Source organism: Triturus cristatus, chromosome 11 (assembly GCF_964204655.1).
Source record: "Triturus cristatus chromosome 11, aTriCri1.1, whole genome shotgun sequence".
NCBI lineage: Eukaryota > Metazoa > Chordata > Amphibia > Caudata > Salamandridae > Triturus > Triturus cristatus.
Window position 1 is genome coordinate 569,908,136 of NC_140594.1, and position 19,731 is coordinate 569,927,866.

At 42.6% G+C, this 19,731-nt stretch overlaps 1 protein-coding gene across 2 annotated transcripts in view; it reads right to left on the bottom strand.

Moving 5' to 3' along the window:
* The window catches only part of LOC146785096 (uncharacterized), a 192,688-nt gene that overhangs the window by 44,518 nt on the left and 128,439 nt on the right, over positions 1 to 19,731 (bottom strand). For both annotated transcript variants that reach the window (XM_085633649.1, XM_085633650.1), the window contains 2 exons: positions 7,264 to 7,404; positions 2,761 to 2,909 (listed from right to left, as the gene is read on the bottom strand). In XM_085633649.1, the coding sequence (XP_085489775.1) occupies positions 2,761 to 2,909; positions 7,264 to 7,404 (290 nt within the window). The remainder of the gene's footprint in view (positions 1 to 2,760; positions 2,910 to 7,263; positions 7,405 to 19,731) is intronic.

Below are 19,731 nucleotides of genomic sequence, written 5' to 3' on the forward strand. Positions count from 1 at the left end.
AAGAAATGAATTTGAACCAGTTTCCTGTATAGACTGAAATCACTAATGTACCCAATTGCTTGCGAAATTGTCAGGCTTTCTGTCAATGGTGTTGCTACATTAGTTGAAAAGGGCTCATCTTAGTAAGGGGCGTCTGTAAACGTTATACACTTTTAGAAAATTCTTAATTGAGACACGTAATTTAATTATTCAAAGCACAGCATGATCACACTTAGGTAGGAGGATGGGCTTGTAGGTTGTTACTAGTTCTGGTTCTAGTAGATTTATTCAGTGCTCTGAGATCAAAATACAGTCCCATTCTAAATGGAACCCACTTTCTGCAAGAAGCAGAGCAGCAGGTCAGTCAATAAAGCAATGCGGTGTATCCTGGGCATGAAGAACCACTGACCTAGCCTTAGTCAGGCCACCCATCAGCATACTTGTTAAAGGAGAGCGGGGACGATTGTTGGTAGCTAGCATTGCTGTGTGTTTGCACAGGCGGTGGCTTTGTATGTAGGGTTTATTAAACTTACGAAAGGAGTCCTTTAAGACAGGGAGTTCAACCAACGAAGGCAACATCGGCAAAAGGCCATGTATTATTAGCTTCTCCATACAAATGGTTTGCACAAAGCCATTGGGAAGTGGTTAGGAATGGTTACCCTGTTTTCCTCCTTAGTCCACTAGTAAAGGCACCAGCTGGTGAACAGCTTATGGAATTATGAAGCATGGGTGAGCAGGTAGAGCATCATTCCAAACATGACCTTAACATATACATGAATGCAGTGGCGTAGCTAGACCTTTGGCCGCCTGTGGCGATCCCTGCGTTTGCCCCTTCAGGCTGCATGTAAGAGCGGTAGGTGGTAGGGTGCTGGCGAGTCCTGCTTTTGCTGCAATTAACAGTGGAGAGTGGAGGTTGTTGGCGCTCCCCCTGCTACGCCACTGCACGCATGTTGTACATAGATAATGAACATCGTGGCATACCTTCTAATAGGGCTGTCATCTGCAAAGCTATGTATTGAGTAGGCGCTGCGAAATGCAGTTCCACAGTAGAGTCAGGTGCACAGCTCTACAGTAAACGTAAATATAACTAAACTGGACTCTGCCAAAACCTCCTCCGATCTGCTCAACACAGAAACGTAGTAAGAATCATTTGGTACCGTGATACATGTAGTGTTCAGGGTATGTGTGTAGGACACCGCTAAATCATTTCGCCAAATAGCGTCCATTTTGTTACCATTTTGTTACCAAAAGCAGTTCAGGGACACATAGGTCATAGATCAGAAAGTTCCATTATTTATTGAAATTCCATCAATATCATTTTACGAACATCACAATTCGAAATTAAACCATGATGTTGTCCACTTCAAGTCCAATGAGAGAGAGAGAGAGAGAGAGAGAGAGAGAGAGAAAGAGAGAGAAATCCAAAAAATGAACCACTTAAAACTCTAAGTGAAATGAGAAGAATGAAAACGACAGACACAGACATAGAAGACCTGACTTGGGGCCACAGCCCAACTACCAAGCCAAGAATGCATTTGGGGGGTGTCACGTCCCAAACACCCCCTTGAAACTATGCCCCTGTCCATCCCACCTGCGCCTGGTAGTTCTCCCTGGGAACTCAATAACTACATCATATACAACACAACGGTCTGGAGTCCCTACCCTGGGATCACTTATTTTAAATGTATTTTCACTACATGCCCTCTTCTTCTCTGCAACAAGAAGCCTTGATGGTAGAGTTGTCAAATTGGTACACATAGGCAGGGCTCCATGTTTCCAGCTCACATTGTACACATCATTTTTCCAAGTGAGTGATGGCCCCCTGTACTAAACCCAAGCTGCAAATAGAGGTGGGCGCACCAGAAATAATTAGGGTGAGCCGCACTAAAGGTCTGGCTTGGTTCTAAGAGTCCGTGCAAGAGCCAAGTAATGCAATAAACCAAAATGTAAAAATATGATACAGTCCCTTCAAAATTAATAGAAAATTTATTTCTTTAACATGTGGAAGCATTTCACCTTAGAACATCAAATTATATCAATATAAAGCCAGACATTTATTAAATGTGAAAGTTTTTAAACTTAGAAACGTTAATGGCTCGCCTATTAGTGAACTACAAGTCTAGTTAGTAGTCATGCAAATCCTAAATGTGGATTACATTCTTATTATAGATGGAGCACCATTGTAGTTTATTAAAAGAAACATAGGAGGTGATTGTACAGTGCATATCCTGAACTCAATTATTTAAAAGGGCTCTCAATGTGATAATGGAGAAAACAGAGGCTCTGCGAAATACAATATTTGCCTAAGACAAGCAGGGAATAAGGTATTCATTCCAGTTTATCTCGTTTCATATTTTGAAATTCAGCCACCAGATGCAAATCTCTGTCTCTCTCCTGTTTTACCTCAAAGGTCACTGTTTTGTCTTTTATTCTTGCCAAAAAAAAACGACACTGGTATAGCAGACCCGACCCCGGGCCCCCAGACCCAAATACCAAGCCAAGAAGGCATATATTGGAGGTGGGGGGGGGGTTGTAATACTGCAAACACCCCCCTGAAGCTACGCCCTGTATATATTATGAGTAGACAAAGAAACTATTTGATTTACCCATTCCTGCATCTCTAACAATCACTGACAATTGGCACTCCAGAATTGCAGAATTGTCCTTTGTATGGTGATGCCTGCTTGGGATTCGTAGACCTATGGTGACATCATTCTCTGAAATGCCCATTAAATAGTCTTAAGCTTTTATGTCCCTTGTATCAAGAACAGTAAGTCTTACCTTCAAGTATTTGATGGGCTATGTCCTTTCTAGACTCTAGGGTGCTGGCTTGCCTTTCGGATCCGAGCTTCTGTGCATACACTGCGATCAGAGTGATGAGCTCCAGGGCGCCCAAACATTGCAAATAGTTGCCATTTAGGTAAATCTCTCTGCCAAAAAAAGAACAAATGCCCCTAAGTAACAATACTCTGTTGAGTTTCATCGATGCTGGGCTGATTTGCATGTGGTTGGCCTTCTCTTGCATAGCAGAGTGGAAACAATAGATGTCATATAGGTACCACAGAAGGTATCTTCCAAGTAGCTTACAAGCCAAAGCTGCTACCCTTCCCATCATAACCCCAGGGTTTCTATTATGCAAGGGCAGTAGAGTACAGCTGACCTCCCAACTGCCACCTACACAAGATGGGCAGCAACAATTGTAGTTTGAAGTGGGTGGGAAGTTGCCTACCAGCAATTCACATTGCCCGCTACTGATGGAGGAGTGAAGTGGAAGGCGAGGTCCATGTTGATGGAGGCATGACCCATATAAATAACTATGCACAGTTATTGCCAACTGGCAAATGCGCATTATAGATCTGGTGGAGCAAGGAGGAAATCCACTAAGGATAAGGCCAGCTTTTTCTCAGCTTACTGTTGGCAGCTTTAGGGGGGGGGGGGGGCAAAGGCTGGTCTCTTCCAAAAGCAGCTCAAAGCAAAATGGCTCAAACTGATCCCCTCCATAAAAAGATAGATAGATAGATAGATAGATAGATAGATAGATAGATAGATAGATAGATAGATAGATAGATAGATAGATAGATAGATAGATAGATAGATAGATAGATAGATAGATAGATAGATAGATAGATAGATAGATAGATAGATAGATAGATAGATCATGTTCTCCAAGAGAAACGTGATCACTATCCGGTCTGCCTTGTTATAAGTTCGCCAAACACGATATAATGCCCTTGTAATAAGGCAAACGGGATATCTGTGACGTTTGTGATAGAGTAACAATCACCAAACTTTAAATCGGACCCCATGTCTTGCAGAAACATGTTGACAAACAACTCTTTTGTGAACTGAAAGTGTTTGCATGAATACCTTCTCTCTGCATTCTTAACTTCTTAGACTATCTATCAATGAAGACTCTGCTTCCAAAGGTAAATTTGGTCGTTATAAAGACTTTATGGCCAAATGCATCTTTTTTATGCCTGCCAGAAATTCACAGAGGGATTTTCTGGCAGACGTAAACCCATTTACAGGTGTGGAGATCACCGCCACAAGTAGGGATGTATGTCCAAATCAAGGGGTGGGGAAATGAGTGTTCCAGGGCTTGGTTAAACTCGGAAGCTTGTGAATGTGACACACAAGTGCATTTCTGGGCATTCACAAGCTCCTTTCACTTTAATTCGCTTTCTCACCCTGCAAATATTCAGAATTTTACTCCAGCCCAACGCGGTATGCCTCGATAAAACCAAGCAATCACAACTCCATAAATGTTTCAAGGGTAAGGAGGGACTAAATATAGACCATATGGACCTTCACATTTGCATTTGGCTGGGTCCAAACTGATGTGGCGTAGTGAGCAAATGAAAATTGGATTTAATTCAGATCTCTTGACTGGGCGTGAATGTTTGATTAATTCAGCATTCCAGTCATCATATGTTGCCACAGAACTTTTCGCCACGAGAGATGGGTTTGACTAGACCTGGGTCTCTTGCTCACTGTGCCACTGGATTCAAGCTAACCTGGCTGATATGGGATGTTACCCCAAGACCAGTCCCAGGATGCTTGTTTCCGGTCCAGGGAGGACCCTGCTTGACAGTTCCGGTTGGACTGTTCCCATGAGGAACAGGGCCAAGACTGATTTGTAAATGGCTGGGACCAAACTGAGGTGTCGTAGTGAGCAAAAGAACGATGGATTTATTGCAGATCTCTTGACTGGGGGTGAATGTTTGATTCATTCAGAAATCCGTCCATCATTTGTTGCCGCAGCACATATGGACCTTCACAGCATTGTTCTATTAGAATTATCCTCATTGTTCCAACATTGTATGAAAACAACAGCATGTTCAGATTATCTTTTGAGCTTGGTGCCCACATTGCCATACCTGCTGATGCAGGCTGCCAAGATGCTGCATCTCTGCACAGACAGTCCCCATCGCTGTATGTGGCTCCTGAGCAGCTGAGGGGAGACTCTGACTTCTCTGATGAAGTTATGTGTGTGATAGGCCTGTCAGGGACACTTTCATGAGCTGAAGAATCTTATATTGAACCATGAAGCCCCTATTTTTATTTTCATACTTAATACTGGGCCTTGCAATAACTGGGGCTCAAATGTTATACCATCTCAGACTGCTTGCCAAGCATACCTATTCTACAGCAACAAACCATAGAGGATTTTTCTTTATTTCGGCAGTGGTCTAGTCATTTTTATAGGGATTATTTCCTACTCCTAATGTTATATCCCCGTGGGTCCTCGACACTTGTTTGGTATAAATATTGATGGTCCTCTAGGAGAAGGGTGACCAATCAAGGCTCGGGCACCAACATTTTCAGCAAAACCACTATGGAAATTATTTCAATTTATATAAATTGTACATATATATATTTATTTTAAGTGAATAGTCAAAAAAACTGATATGGATCTAGCCATCTTGGAAGCACGTTAAACGCCCCCGCTCTACAGACAATGCAATTCTTACATTTGTATTATTACTATTGAGTATCACCTTTGTGACAGCTCCTTATGACTGGTGGTGCAAGCAAGGTTCAATACAGCAGTGAATCAACCACAAAAAGTATCTCTGCGAATAATTGCACAAATACATAATGAATATCTAAAGCATACTGAAACCTATCTCAGTTTTTCATATGATAGAATCGAGTATTATACCCGCAATTCACCCTTCAAAGTCAGATGAAAATCATCAGGACTCCCCGGGAGTGCAGGTACTCGGTAACAAGGTTGTTCAGACAGATGACAATAGAATGGATGTGCAGGCAGTTTGTTGACTGTGATTATGCTTTCAAGTGAGATTTTTCTTACAGCAGGTCATTTCTTGTTGCATTGTGTTCAGCATTTCTCTCCACTGCGAGTTAGTTTCTTAACGAGAGCCCATTGTGGTTACTACCCATTATCACAGAGGATTTATCATGACTATACGTTTTCTGCAGGACGGGCTGCAGGTTGGAAATGAAGCCATATTAGAACTGAATGTTGAGAGCTCCATTGTAGACAATGGAGTGCTCCATGCTTCTACGTGCCTTTTAAGGCCCGCAGAGCAACATTCCAATGTTTTACAAAGGCCTCTCGGAGCTCGAGGGGATTTAAATCCCCTCAAGCTTCGAGAGGCCTTTGTTTTATTTGTTAGAACATTCTGCCCTCTAGTGGCAGAATGTTCTAATTGTCTTATAGCCCTTCGTAGCAGGGCTATACCGGCTATTAAAGTGCCAGTACCTTGTTAAAAAGTCTCTCGCCTTCTGCTCGGGAATTTAACGCGGGCACATAAGGCTATATTATATCACTGGAATGTTGAGAGCACCACTGAAGACAATAGAGTAGCTCCTGACTTCTAACGGCTGGTATAAGCTTTCTTTTCCAACATTCCATTGCTTGTCTTTATAGTTCTCATTTTTTAATTTAGAACATTCTAGCCTTGGTCGGTGGAATGTTCTAATAGCCTAATAGCTCATCTGCTTTAGGCTATACTAGTTGATAAAGGCCCCCTACCTTTGTTATAGGCTGTATTTGGACTCAGGGCCTTTAACAATAAGTATAGCCCTCGGCAACGGGCTATAAGGCTATATTTTCACAATGCTGTCAGGCCCTACTGTCTGAATTTCAGTCATTTGACTGAAGACAAGACTGATTACTCAGTCTTGCAGGAACAATTTGGCTTCCATGGTTTATTCCCAAGACCATGGGTCGAATTATTCAAATATGTAATGTACTATTAGAGGATTCTACCACAAAGTGTTGTTTCTACAAGTGGAAATATCCTTAAATTTATAATGCCTCCTCTCTGCAGATCCTGTCCCGCCCAAGCTCTTTCTTTCTATAGGAATTCCCTGAATTCTTCTTTGGTGTGGGAAGATTTAGCGGAAATGAGACAGGAGACCTATGCAAGTGATTATTATGCCAAAGGTTTCAACACTGGAGGTGATGCCAGAAGTACTGCTGTACCCCTGGTATCACTGGTTCATCCCCCCCAATTTTGCAAAAGGTTTCTAGGGGCACCAAGGCACATTTGAAGAAGTGACAATCTTCAGGTGGAAGAGGGCATCTCTCAGAAGCATAATTACTCACAGGAAAGTAACCTTCCCTTTATCTGCTGTTAACCAGAGAGTGCTCTGTGAAGTCTACAATACCTCTTGACATTCCACCCATGAAGGAGATATGATAAGGTAGTGTAACCCATACACAATGTTAAACTTTCTAGTTTGCACCATGGTTATGATGGACAGCAGTAAAAGTAAAATCTTATGGCGGATTTCTCTGAACTTCATATAACTTACTGAATAGCTGTTTCTGCCAATACAGGCCCTAGCATCGCCCCTGCTGGTGGACCCAAGTTGCAGTAGCACAAGCTGAGAGAGAGAAGTTTTTTGTTTCCTTGTAAACCATGAACAAGACACCGGAGCCCATCTTCTCCAAACCTAAAAAAAGAACACATGAATTATGGAAAACCATGTGGACAGTAACCCAAAGGGAGACATCTAAACAGACATTATGACACATTAGTTTGCTGGTCAAAGGGCCAGACATTTGGATAAAGAAGGGGATTCAGTGCTTCATTTGAGCCGATAGTAGCAGGTGGCACCCATCGCCCTCATTTTTGGGGACCCACACCTATTTTTCCTTATCAGTCTTTGAACTCAAGGAAGAGACAAAATAACAACAAAATCTTGCAAGACAGAGGAAGAGAAACACAGATAAACAGTGACATAGAAAGGATGAAAGGAACCTGAAAGAGTAGGATAAATGGGCAGAAGGTGTCTGGTGGTAGATGAAAGAGGCATGAGGTGGAATCAAGACTACTCATCATTGTATTTGTCACTTCTGACATTCGACAGTGCCAGCTGTGACTTCTGAGCAAAACTTTGGGCACAGGTAGTGAATAATTGGAGCCAGTGGTTTCCGCACCGGCACTTAATTCTCAACACCGGCTTTGATGACAGTCTGCCACATAGATGAGCACAACAGTTGTTTACTAATTCAATACACATTACAAAGGGCAAATACCTGTCACCCAAATTATTCTTATAGTTTTGGGGGACTAGAATAGTCTGGACTGTCACACTTCTCGGTGTGTAATGGTTAGTAGTTGTGTTGGTACTGTCATTGTACTTAGTGGTATATTACTTATTATTGATTTAATTCTTTATTGAAATTTATTTTTAAATATTATTTATTTATATATGTGCTACCTTTACTATTACATTAGTTACTCTACATAAATATATAGTAATTAACTTGCATAGATATATTTTCTTAAGTTATATTTAAATACATTTGCATATAACAAGGGTGTATATATATATATATATATATATATTATCTACTGGCGGTCGCCAGTAGATAGTTATAGTTAGGACCGTGTTTCCATAGGAAATCTGCAACATTCTATTTTGAATAACTTTGGCGCCGATTGACGAATCCTCGCGAAATTTTCAAAATAGGTGGGGCGCTCCGCTCCGCTCCTTCCCTGAAAGTCTCGGGGGGATTCGTCAAGCGGGGGCTGAGAAAAAGGGGGGGTCCCAAAACGCGTTTTCCCCATGCATTTTTCCGTAGGACCTTTAGTCCAAGCTACAGCCCAAACGGCTGAACAGAATTACTTGAAATTTGGCAGAGAGGTAGTCTTCAGTTCAGGGATGTGCCTTTTGCAGGTCTGGAGTAAATCTGTTCATTAGTTCCTGAGAAAATTGCAGTTAAAAGCATATATATATCTATAGGCGCGCACCGTGCGCGTACGGTATGCATACCGTACGCGCACGGTGACGTGCGCGAACGCAATTCTGATTGGTTGTTAGATGTCAGTAAACATTCGAATCGGTCGAAATCAGGAAGTGTCGGCCGCCATTTTGTCTCTCGCAGTCTGAGGCAATGAAAAACAAAGGGGGAAAACGTGAGAAGAGGGCAGGATGGACAGGTCCTGACCCCCTAGCCTTTGTCAGGGGGTCACTGAAGGACCCCCAAGGGTAAAAAAATAAATATTTTTTTTTGCGAAAAATTGCGGGGTGCGCGCACCGTACGCGCACAGCACGAACAACGCATCGTGGGCGCTTGGTGCGCGTACGGTACGCGCACGGTGAAAAAACTTAAAAAAAAAAAAACTAACATAACTTAGCATTTAAAAAACCGTACAAATTCACTGAAAAAACCATAGGTTTCACACACGTTATAGTTAGGAATTAGCATTTAAAAAACCTTGCAAATTCACTTAAAAAACCATAGGTTTCACACATGTTATAGTTAGCTGGACTTTTCACTCGTGAAAAACCATTGAAATTCCCCCGTTATAGTTAGTGCAGGCAACTATAACTCGCGCGACCGCAATCCTCTGCTGATGATGTCAGATATTACATCACTGATGACATATGTGTCTTTCTGAAAAAAAAATATTTGTACTATATGTATAGCTAAAAATTAATGGAAGAAGACATGGGTAAATAAGTGTCTAAATACAGTGATGTAATATCTGACATCATCAGCAGAGGATTGCGGTCGCGTGAGTTATAGTTGCCTGCACTAACTATAACGGGGGAATTTCAATGGTTTTTCATGAGTGAAATGTCCAGCTAACTATAACATGTGTGAAACCTATGGTTTTTTAAGTGAATATATATATATATATATATATATATATATATATATATATATATATATATATATATATATATATATATATATATATATATATAGAGAGAGAGAGAGAGAGAGAGAGAGAGAGTTAAAAAGATAGATATATCTGGGCGAAGCCTAACCACACATCTCATCATGAGATCTGATTGGCTGTCAGTACTTCATCCAAGAAGTGTTGGCAGCCATCTTGGGACCAATATACATGATAGCACCTCATTAAATAGCATTGCAGTTAATAGAAGGTTTGAAGACTTTAGTTACATTATAAATTATGTGTTGATGGTATCTTACTCATTTTAGGAATTGTGGTGTGTTCTAAGGTGATTTTACCATGTGAAAAAGCCTTCTGCCGTGATATCATGAATCATGTTTGAGAGAAAACTATTTTCTCATGCTTTTTCCACAGAGGTTTGGAAGGTGATCTATAAGCTAAACTGAGAGCATATTTTCTGTAAATTCACATTATCTTTCTCAGTCATGTGAGAATGAAGTCTGACATTCTCAGTAAAACATGTACATCCAACAAGGGCAGAGACTGTCGGTTGATTCCTTTGTGTTCTACTGCAGCTTCCCAGAGTGTTCTAAAGTACAACTAGAGCGCGAACAGTCCTACTTATGACAAATGTATTGCACACCTGAAGCCATCTTGATTGGAATAAAGTGGTAACTCTTAAAACATTTAATTTAAAAAGTAACAAAATGAGGGGGTTCATTTTGCCATAGAAAGTATGATTAGTGCCGCAGAAAGAAAAATTAGGGCACATTTTGAGTGACTTCTCAAATCCTCTTCTATTTCATTAACAAATTCTGACATGCAGACTGAAACATGCACTTTCAATACCAGCAGCAGACTTCCCTGGTGAGCAGTAGCTTTACTACAGTGATCTAATAAGCAACTAGAGTGTTAACATTCTGAATTTATGGCAAATGTGTGACACATCTGAATGCCTTCCTGATGGAATCAAAGTAAAAAACTGAAAGTATTTCCTACTGAGGAGACTGTAGTAAATGAGGAAATTAAGAAACTTCATAACAAATAAGTCTCCCAAAATGGCTACCAGAGACAAAAGAGCCCAAATGTAGCACAAATATCACCCAGATGTAACCCAAGTATAGCCCAATAACAGAATGTCCCAGAGTGTTCTAACGTACAACTAGAGCGCTAACAGTCTTACTTATGACAAAAGCATGGCACACCTGAAGCCATCTTGTTTGGGTTAAAGTGGTAACACTTAAAACATTTAATTTACAAAGGAACAAAATGAGGGGGTTCATTTTCCCATAGAAATTATGATTAGTGCTGCAGAAAGAAAAATTAGGGCACATTTTGACTTCTCAAATCCTCTTCTATTTCATAATAAAAATTCTGACATGCAGACTGAAACATGCACTTTGAATACCAGCAGCAGACTTCCCTGGTGAGCAGTAGCTTTACTACAGTGATCTAATGAGCAACTAGAGTGCTAACATTCAGAATTTATGGCAAATGTGTGACACATCTGAATGCCTTCTTGATGGAACCAAAGTAAAAAACTGAAAGTATTTCCTACTGAGGAGACTGCAGTAAATGAGGAAATTAGGAAACTTCATAACAAATAAATCTCCATTGATGGCCACCAGAGACAAAAGAGCCCAAATGTAGCCCAAATATCACCCAGATGTAGCCCAAGTACAGCCCAATGACAGAATGTCCCAGAGTGTTTTCAAGAACAACTAGAGCGCTAACAGTCTTACTTATGACAAAACTATGGCACACCTGAAGCCATCTTGTTTGGGTTAAAGTGGTAACACTTAAAACATTTAATTTACAAAGGAACAAAATGAGGGGGTTCATTTTCCCATAGAAATTATGATTAGTGCTGCAGAAAGAAAAATTAGGGCACATTTTGACTTCTCAAATCCTCTTCTATTTCATAATAAAAATTCTGACATGCAGACTGAAACATGCACTTTGAATACCAGCAGCAGACTTCCCTGGTGAGCAGTAGCTTTACTACAGTGATCTAATGAGCAACTAGAGTGCTAACATTCAGAATTTATGGCAAATGTGTGACACATCTGAATGCCTTCTTGATGGAACCAAAGTAAAAAACTGAAAGTATTTCCTACTGAGGAGACTGCAGTAAATGAGGAAATTAGGAAACTTCATAACAAATAAATCTCCCATGATGGCCACCAGAGACAAAAGAGCCCAAATGTAGCCCAAATATCACCCAGATGTAGCCCAAGTACAGCCCAATGACAGAATGTCCCAGAGTGTTTTCAAGAACAACTAGAGCGCTAACAGTCTTACTTATGACAAAACTATGGCACACCTGAAGCCATCTTGATTGGAATAAAGTGGTAACACTTAAAACATTTAATTTACAAAGGAACAAAATGAGTGGGTTCATTTTGCCATAGAAATTATGATTAGTGCTGCAGAAAGAAAAATTAGGGCACATTTTGACTTCTCAAATCCTCTTCTATTTCATAAAACAAATCTTACATGCAGACTGAAACATGCACTTTGAATACCAGCAGCAGACTTCCCTGGTGAGCAGTAGCTTTACTACAGTGATCTAATGAGCAACTAGAGTGCTAACATTCAGAATTTATGGCAAATGTGTGACACATCTGAATGCCTTCTTGATGTAACCAAAGTAAAAAACTGAAAGTATTTCCTACTGAGTAGACTGCAGTAAATGAGGAAATTAGGAAACTTCATAACAAATAAATCTCCCACGATGGCCACCAGAGACAAAAGAGCCCAAATGTAGCCCAAATATCACCTAGATGTAGACCAAGTATAGCCCAATGACAGAATGTCCCAGAGTGTTCTAACGAACAACTAGAGCGCTAACAGTCTTACTTATGACAAAAGTATGGCACACCTGAAGCCATCTTGATTGGAATAAAGTAGTAACACTTAAAACATTTAATTTACAAAGGAACAAAATGAGGGGGTTCATTTTGCCATAGAGAGTATGATTAGTGCTGCAGAAAGAAAAATTAGGGCACATTTTGACTTCTCAAATCCTCTTCTATTTCATAAAAAAATTCTGACATGCAGACTGAAACATGCACTTTGAATACCAGCAGCAGACTTGCCTGGTGAGCAGTAGCTTTACTACGGTGATCTAATGAGCAACTAGAGTGCTAACATTCAGAATTTATGGCAAATGTGTGACACATCTGAATGCCTTCTTGATGGAACCAAAGTAAAAAACTGAAAGTATTTCCTACTGAGGAGACTGCAGTAAATGAGGAAATTAGGAAACTTCATAACAAATAAATCTCCCATGATGGCCACCAGAGACAAAAGAGCCCAAATGTAGCCCAAATATCACCCAGATGTAGCCCACATGTAGCCCAATGACAGAAGTGTGCAAAACACTTATTTGTTGTGTATTTGCAGTTTTATATAGTGCAGACTTGTCAGGTATTGGAGTGCTTTACATGAGCATTGGTTACTTCACACAAGATCAAATTAATTTTGTTTGTAGACATGGGGAGATTAAGTGATTTGACCAGAATCACAGAATGTTGAGCTGAAGCAGAAACTCCAACCTGGTTCCCCATTTGCAAAGTCTGCAGCTCTGGAAGTAACACCACATCCTCTCCACTAGGTGCAACATTTAATCAAGTGGTCAACAGGATAAAAAAAACTAAAGATTACAAATAATTTAAAAGTTCTTTGTCGCTATTTGAAAACTCAGAAAATATGTCCTCATTTTAGTTTTTTAGAGCACTAACCATAATTTTGATGCAAATAAGACCCTCTCATATATTTAATTTCTAAAGGAAATGCTCTAGGTATTACAGTTTTGATTACATCAAGATGATGTCAGGCGTTCCACACTTTTGTAATAAATATAGAATGTTAGCAATCTAGTTGTTCATTGGGATACTGCTGAGAAGCAGAGGCCAGGGGCACGGACTCTGAAAATTGAAGGCAGGTAGGAGAGTTTGACCACACTGGGCAGGCAGAAAGGGCAGTGGCAGCACAACAGACTATGGAGGGCAGTGGAAAGGGGGGCAGGGGCAACAAACTAACAATACAGGACTGGCAAGAGAGGCTGTGGCAATATAATAGACCATTGTGGGCAGAAGGAAGAGGCAGTGGTAGTACAACCATACATGCCAACAGACCCGTTTCAGCCAGGAAACGTCCAATGTTTTTAAGCTCAAATAGGCTTTTTTTGATCTGTCTCCTGTCTACAATCTCCTCTTTTTCAATGCAACTCAAAGGGGAAAATCAATACCCCATTTTTTTGTCAAAATCTCCCTCTTACCAAGTTCAAAATGTTCACAAGTATGGTACATTGGATCATGGTAGGCAGGAGGAATTGGGGTAGGGACATGGACTCGGATAACAGAAGACAGGACGGACATGGAGAGGTGCACCAAACTGACCCTACAGGGCAGGCATCAGGGTTTGCAGCAGCACAATACACCACACAGGGCATGCGGGACGGGAGTGCAGCACAACAATCCATAGAAAGCAATAGGGAGGAGACAGGACCATGCACATGGACAACAGAGAACAGAGGGGAAAGAGGCAATGGTAGCTAGCTGACCATAATGGACAGACAGGAGAGAAAGCTGCAGCATAACAGACCATAAAGGGCAGGAGGGACGGATCAGGGGCATTACAATGGAACAGACAAGCCAGGAGGGAGGGAATAGGGGTCTGCACATGGAAACAGAGAGCTGGGGGCAAGGGGGCAGGGCAGGAGCAGCAAGATGACCATGGAGGTCAGGCAGGATGGGCACTAGAAACAAGACACACCATGGAGAGCAACAGTGAGACTATGATGGCATACACACAGACCATGGAGGGAAGGTGGGAGGGGGTCAGGGGCAGCTAGCTGACCACACAGGGAAGGTGGGAGGGGCCATGGCAGCACAGAAGATCATGCATGGCAAGCGGGAGGGTTAGTGGCAGCACAATGGCTATGATGGGCAAGAAGGAGGGTGCAGGGGCATGCACAAAGGACCATGGAGGATAGAAGGGAGGGTCAGGACCTGGGCACAGACAAGAGAGTTCAGGGGAAGGGGCCTCACAACAGACCGTGTGGGGCAGGCAGTAGGAGCAGTTGCAGCACAACAGACCAGGGAGGGCAGAAGGGTGTGACAGTAAAATGGACCATGGAGGACAGGAGGAAGGGGATCGGGCATGGCATGTGGGCAGGCAGGGTGGAGGTGGAAGGGACAGGTTACAGTCATTTGACAATGCTAGGCAGGTGGGAGGGGAGTAACAGCTCAACAGAACACTCAGAGTAGATAGGAGTGGCAGGTCCATGGAACAAGGTGGGCAAAAAGGATGAAGCAGGGACATGCACAAAGACATCGGAGGGCAGGGGGAAGGAGAATAGGGGCAGCAAGCTAAGCACAGAGGCTAAGCAGGAGGTCAATGATGGGCCATATTATTGGGCAATGGAGGGCAGGAGGAGTGGACTGGTACATCATGCTAAATGGAGGGCAGTGGCAGCACATCAGACCATGCATGGCAGGAGGGAGGAGGCTAGTCCATGGATTCAGACAACAGAGGATAGGGTTGGGGCAAACAACAGAGGATAGGGATGGGGCAGCAAGCTAACTGTTCAGAGAAGGTGGGTATTAGGAACTTTATTGTTTTTAAAATGTGCGTTTGTGCGAACTACTTAAAATATGAACAAGTAAGAAGCATAATCTCACTTTTATTCAGGAAGAAGAGGACGTTTGTGACTGTGACTCCGGGCTCACTTGGCAGAAACACCCCCTGACCCTCCACCCCCATCGCAAAATGTAATGCCTGTGAAAAGGGTAGGTGGACGCAGTGTTATACAGAACATAGTCGTGAGAGCACGATTGACAATGAAAACTAGATATAGTATATGGTATAAACAATGCACCAAAAAGTGTGATATAAGATGAACCGGGGCGTAAAATATAATATGCAATACATTGTGCGCAATGACAGATTCATTGGAGAGTGCGAGATAGCACAGGCACTAGCGCGTGCTATGCGATATGCGCCTTGGAGTGTAATATGCACAGGGCAGTGCTGTGTAACCTAACTAGTCTCTAAAGTTGTAATATTAAATATGTGCTGGAGAGTGTAACGTTGCATATGCACTGTGACAAAGATATGGATCCCAGATTGTAATATGTATGGCATAGCGCTGTGCGTTATAACATAGGCATTGAGGAAGGCACGTTAGATGGGGCAATATAACCCGTGCGAAGGCAAGTGTGGCATGAAATATTCACGGGGTGGTGTTACAGTGCACATGGGCTAGAGAGTGTCATAGCATACGCACTAGCTGGTGGAATACAACACAGAGGTGTGTGGCACTCGGCGGGCACTGGTGGGTGTAACACAGCATTGGGCTCAGCCAGGAGCACACTGTGACTCTCAAGTGAGGGTCGTCTCCTTTCCAGAGAGTAAAATAAAAAGTATTACACATCCGGCGGTGGATGTGTGTTTTATTAACCGTGAGTGGGGTTTCTTGCATAGTTTGGTTGAATTTTTGTTGAATCCCCTTTAAATGGCTTGGTGTGCGTGTGTATTAAATGTGCCCGTCAATAGCTACCCATGTTTGTATAAAGAAACAACAAGGGTGTCTACTTGGAGAGTACCCACCGGCGGGGGCGCCGGGATTAGGCACGATAGGGCGTCAGACACGTCAGAGCTTCACTAGCGGTGTAAATACATTCCACGTGGATTCAATGTATGCATAGTCGCCTTTTAATATATATCACGCAAATCGTCATGGTGATAGGTACATACGGTTTGTCCAGCATGTCCTAGGTGTTTCTACAAATATATATTTTTAAAAAATAATAAAAAACAAAGGCCGGCCCCGGGGGATGGGGTCCCCGGGGCCATACGTGGCCTGAGGAGGGGGGCAACGCAGCACCCCTCCTAAAGAATTTTTTTTAAAAAGTCCATGACCCCAGGTTGGGGTCCACGGGGCCGATTAAGGCCTTGGGAGGGCCAAATTTATTTTTTTCAACAAAAAAAATTAGGGTGCAAGCCCTGGGGGATGGGGTCACCAGGGCCAATAATTTAGAAAAAGAAGGGGGGCCACACAGCCTTCCTTCTTAAAAAAATAAAATGAATAAAAGACCGGCATTGTGCCGGAGGCCATGCCACCTCCTTGCAGCACTCTGCAAACGCGCCCCCTGGCCAGTTGTAAATTGGGGAATTAATTCCCCTTCAATACTGAGGGTCCCTGAGGGCCAACTAGCCCAACAGGTATCTCCAATATGCGCCAGGGAGCTGCATTGCAGACAGTTGTTCTGAGGCCACGCCCCTTTTTACACCTCTATGCAACGCAGCTCTGTGGCGCTTACTGGAGGTACCTAGTGGGCTAGTTTGACCCTAGTAACCCTTAGGACTCAAGGGGACTTAATCTCTCAACTTAGAACGGCCACAGGGCGCGTTTACACAGTGGTGAAGGGAGGGTACGGGGCCTGAGGTGACGTGCGCAAACACGCCCTGTGGCGCGTTTTAAGTTGGGGAAATAATTTCCTTTCAATCCTGAGGGACCCTGGGGGCCAACTAGCCCACCAGGTGCTTCCAGTAAGCCCCACTGCTCTGCGTTGCAGAGAGGTGGTGCAGGCCGTGCCCCTTTTACACCTCTCTGCAATGGCGCTTACTGGATGTACCTAGTGGGCTATTTTGCCCCTAGGGACCCTCAGGATTCAAGGGGACTTAATCTCCCAACTTAAAAAACGGCCACAGGGTGTGTTTACACAGTGGGGAAGGGAGTTGACGGGGCCTGAGGTGACGTGTGCAAACACGCCCTATGGCGCGTTTTAAGTTGGGGAAATAATTCCCCTTCAATCCTGAGGGCCCATGGGGGCTAACTAGCCCACCAGGTGCTTCCAGTAAGCGCCACTGAGCTGCGTTGCAGAGAGGTGGTCCAGGCCGTGCCACTTTTTACACCTCTCTGCAACGCAGCTCTGTGGCGCTTACTGGAGGTACCTAGTGGGCTAGTTGGACCCTAGGGACCCTCAGGATTCAAATGAACTTAATCTCTCAACTAAAACAGCCACAGGGCGTGCTTACACAGTGGTGAAGAGAGGGGACGGGGCCTGAGTTAACGTGTGCAAACACGCCCTGTGGCACGTTTTAAGTTGGGGAAATAATTCCCCTTCAATCCTGAGGGACCCTGGGGGCCAACTAGCCCACCAGGTGCTTCAAGTAAGTGCCACTGCGCTGCGTTGCAGAGAGGTGGTCTAGAGCCGTGCCCCTTTTTACATCTCTCTGCAACGCAGCTCTGTGGCGCTTACTGGAGGTACCTAGTGGTCTAGTAGGACCCTAGGGACCCTCAGGATTCAAGGGGACTTAATCTCCCAACTTAAAATTGCCACAGGGCGTGTTTACACAGTGGGGAAGGGAGGGGACGGGGCCTGAGGTGATGTGTGCAAACACGCCCTGTGGCGCGTTTAAAGAGGTAGTTTTAATCCCCTGCCCTATTATATATCAGGGGCTTACAGAGGAGGTCATGCTAATCACAGGGGGACCCCAACTCATAGTGTTCCCTAGTGTATGTAGGTGTTTTCACTGTATTCTGAGTGTCTTTTAGCATAGCACTGGCTCTAGGACTGGTTATTAGTCAGACTCAGTTACCACCAGTATCCGTCTGAAAAAGTTGAGGGTACAGGATGATTTTGCAACAAGGCTTCTTTCTGCTCTTCTGTTTGTGCTTTCTGCACGTTATCCTTCTTCCTGCACTTTTCTTCGTCTTTGAGGACTTCTGTTGCTTCTTTCTGCATTTCTTTTTTTTCTTACTGTGCGTTTTTTCTTCTTTCTTCACATGTCCTATCTCTGTAGGCATGGTTAGAAATTAGCATTTAAATAACCTTTGAAATTCACTGAAAAAAACCATAGGTTTCAGGCACGTTATAGTTAGGAGGAATTAGCATTTAAAAAACCTTAGAAATTCGCAAAAAAAAACATAGGTTTCAGGGGCGTTATAGTTAGCTGGACTTTTCACTCGTACAAAACCATTGAAATTCCCCCGTTATAGTTAGTTCAGCTAACTATAACTCGTGCGCCCGCAATGCACTGCTTATGACGTCACATATTACATCACTCATGACATGGTCAGTGACATCACTGATGACATCACTGATGACATCTCAAATGACATCACTGATGACATCATCCTTGTGATAGAGTGGCAGACCTCCTCCCCCCCTAATATAACCTTTGATACACACATTCAAAAATAGAAACTAAAATTTTCAGAACAATGTACATACCAATACCAGTTACAACAACCTATTCAGTAATTCTAAGATCCACATACACATACACTCATTCACCAACAGTCCTATACAGTCACTCATACATGTACTCACTCATCATATGTACTCATGCACCTATACATCCTGTTACACAAAATCCACTCATCCATAGAGTTACTCACACACATAGTCACTCATGCTAATAAAGAATCAAACGTCCATTTACTTGCATATACAGTTATACACACACCACCACACTTACTTCTACAGAAACTTATACATACAGGGCCCGATTCACAGAACTAACTTAAGACAAAATCCTAAACTTACTACCATTTTGGTATTCACAGAAGGCACTTACTCATTCTGGTATTCACAGAAGGCACTTACTCATTTCGGTATTCACAGAAGTTAGGAGTCCTAACTTTAGGACTCCTAAATGCCTTCTGTGAGTACCGAAAGTCTTAAAATTAGGATTTTTCTCAGTTTAGTAGTAGTATAGTTAGGACTCCTAACTTTAGGACTCCTAAATGCCTTCTGTGAATACCGAAAGTCTTAAAATTAGGATTTTTCTCAATTTAGTAGTCCTAAGTCTAAACTTAGGACTACTATATTGAGAAAAATCCTAATTTTAAGACTTTCGGTATTCACAGAAGGCATTTAGGAGTCCTAAAGTTAGGAGTCCTAACTATACTACTACTAAACTGAGAAAAATCCTAATTGTAAGGCTTTCGGTATTCACAGAAGGCATTTAGGAGTCCTAAAGTTAGGAGTCCTAAATTTAGGACTACTAAATTGAGAAAAATCCTAATTTTAAGACTTTCGGTATTCACAGAAGGCATTTAGGAGTCCTAAAGTTAGGAGTCCTAACTATACTACTACTAAACTGAGAAAAATCC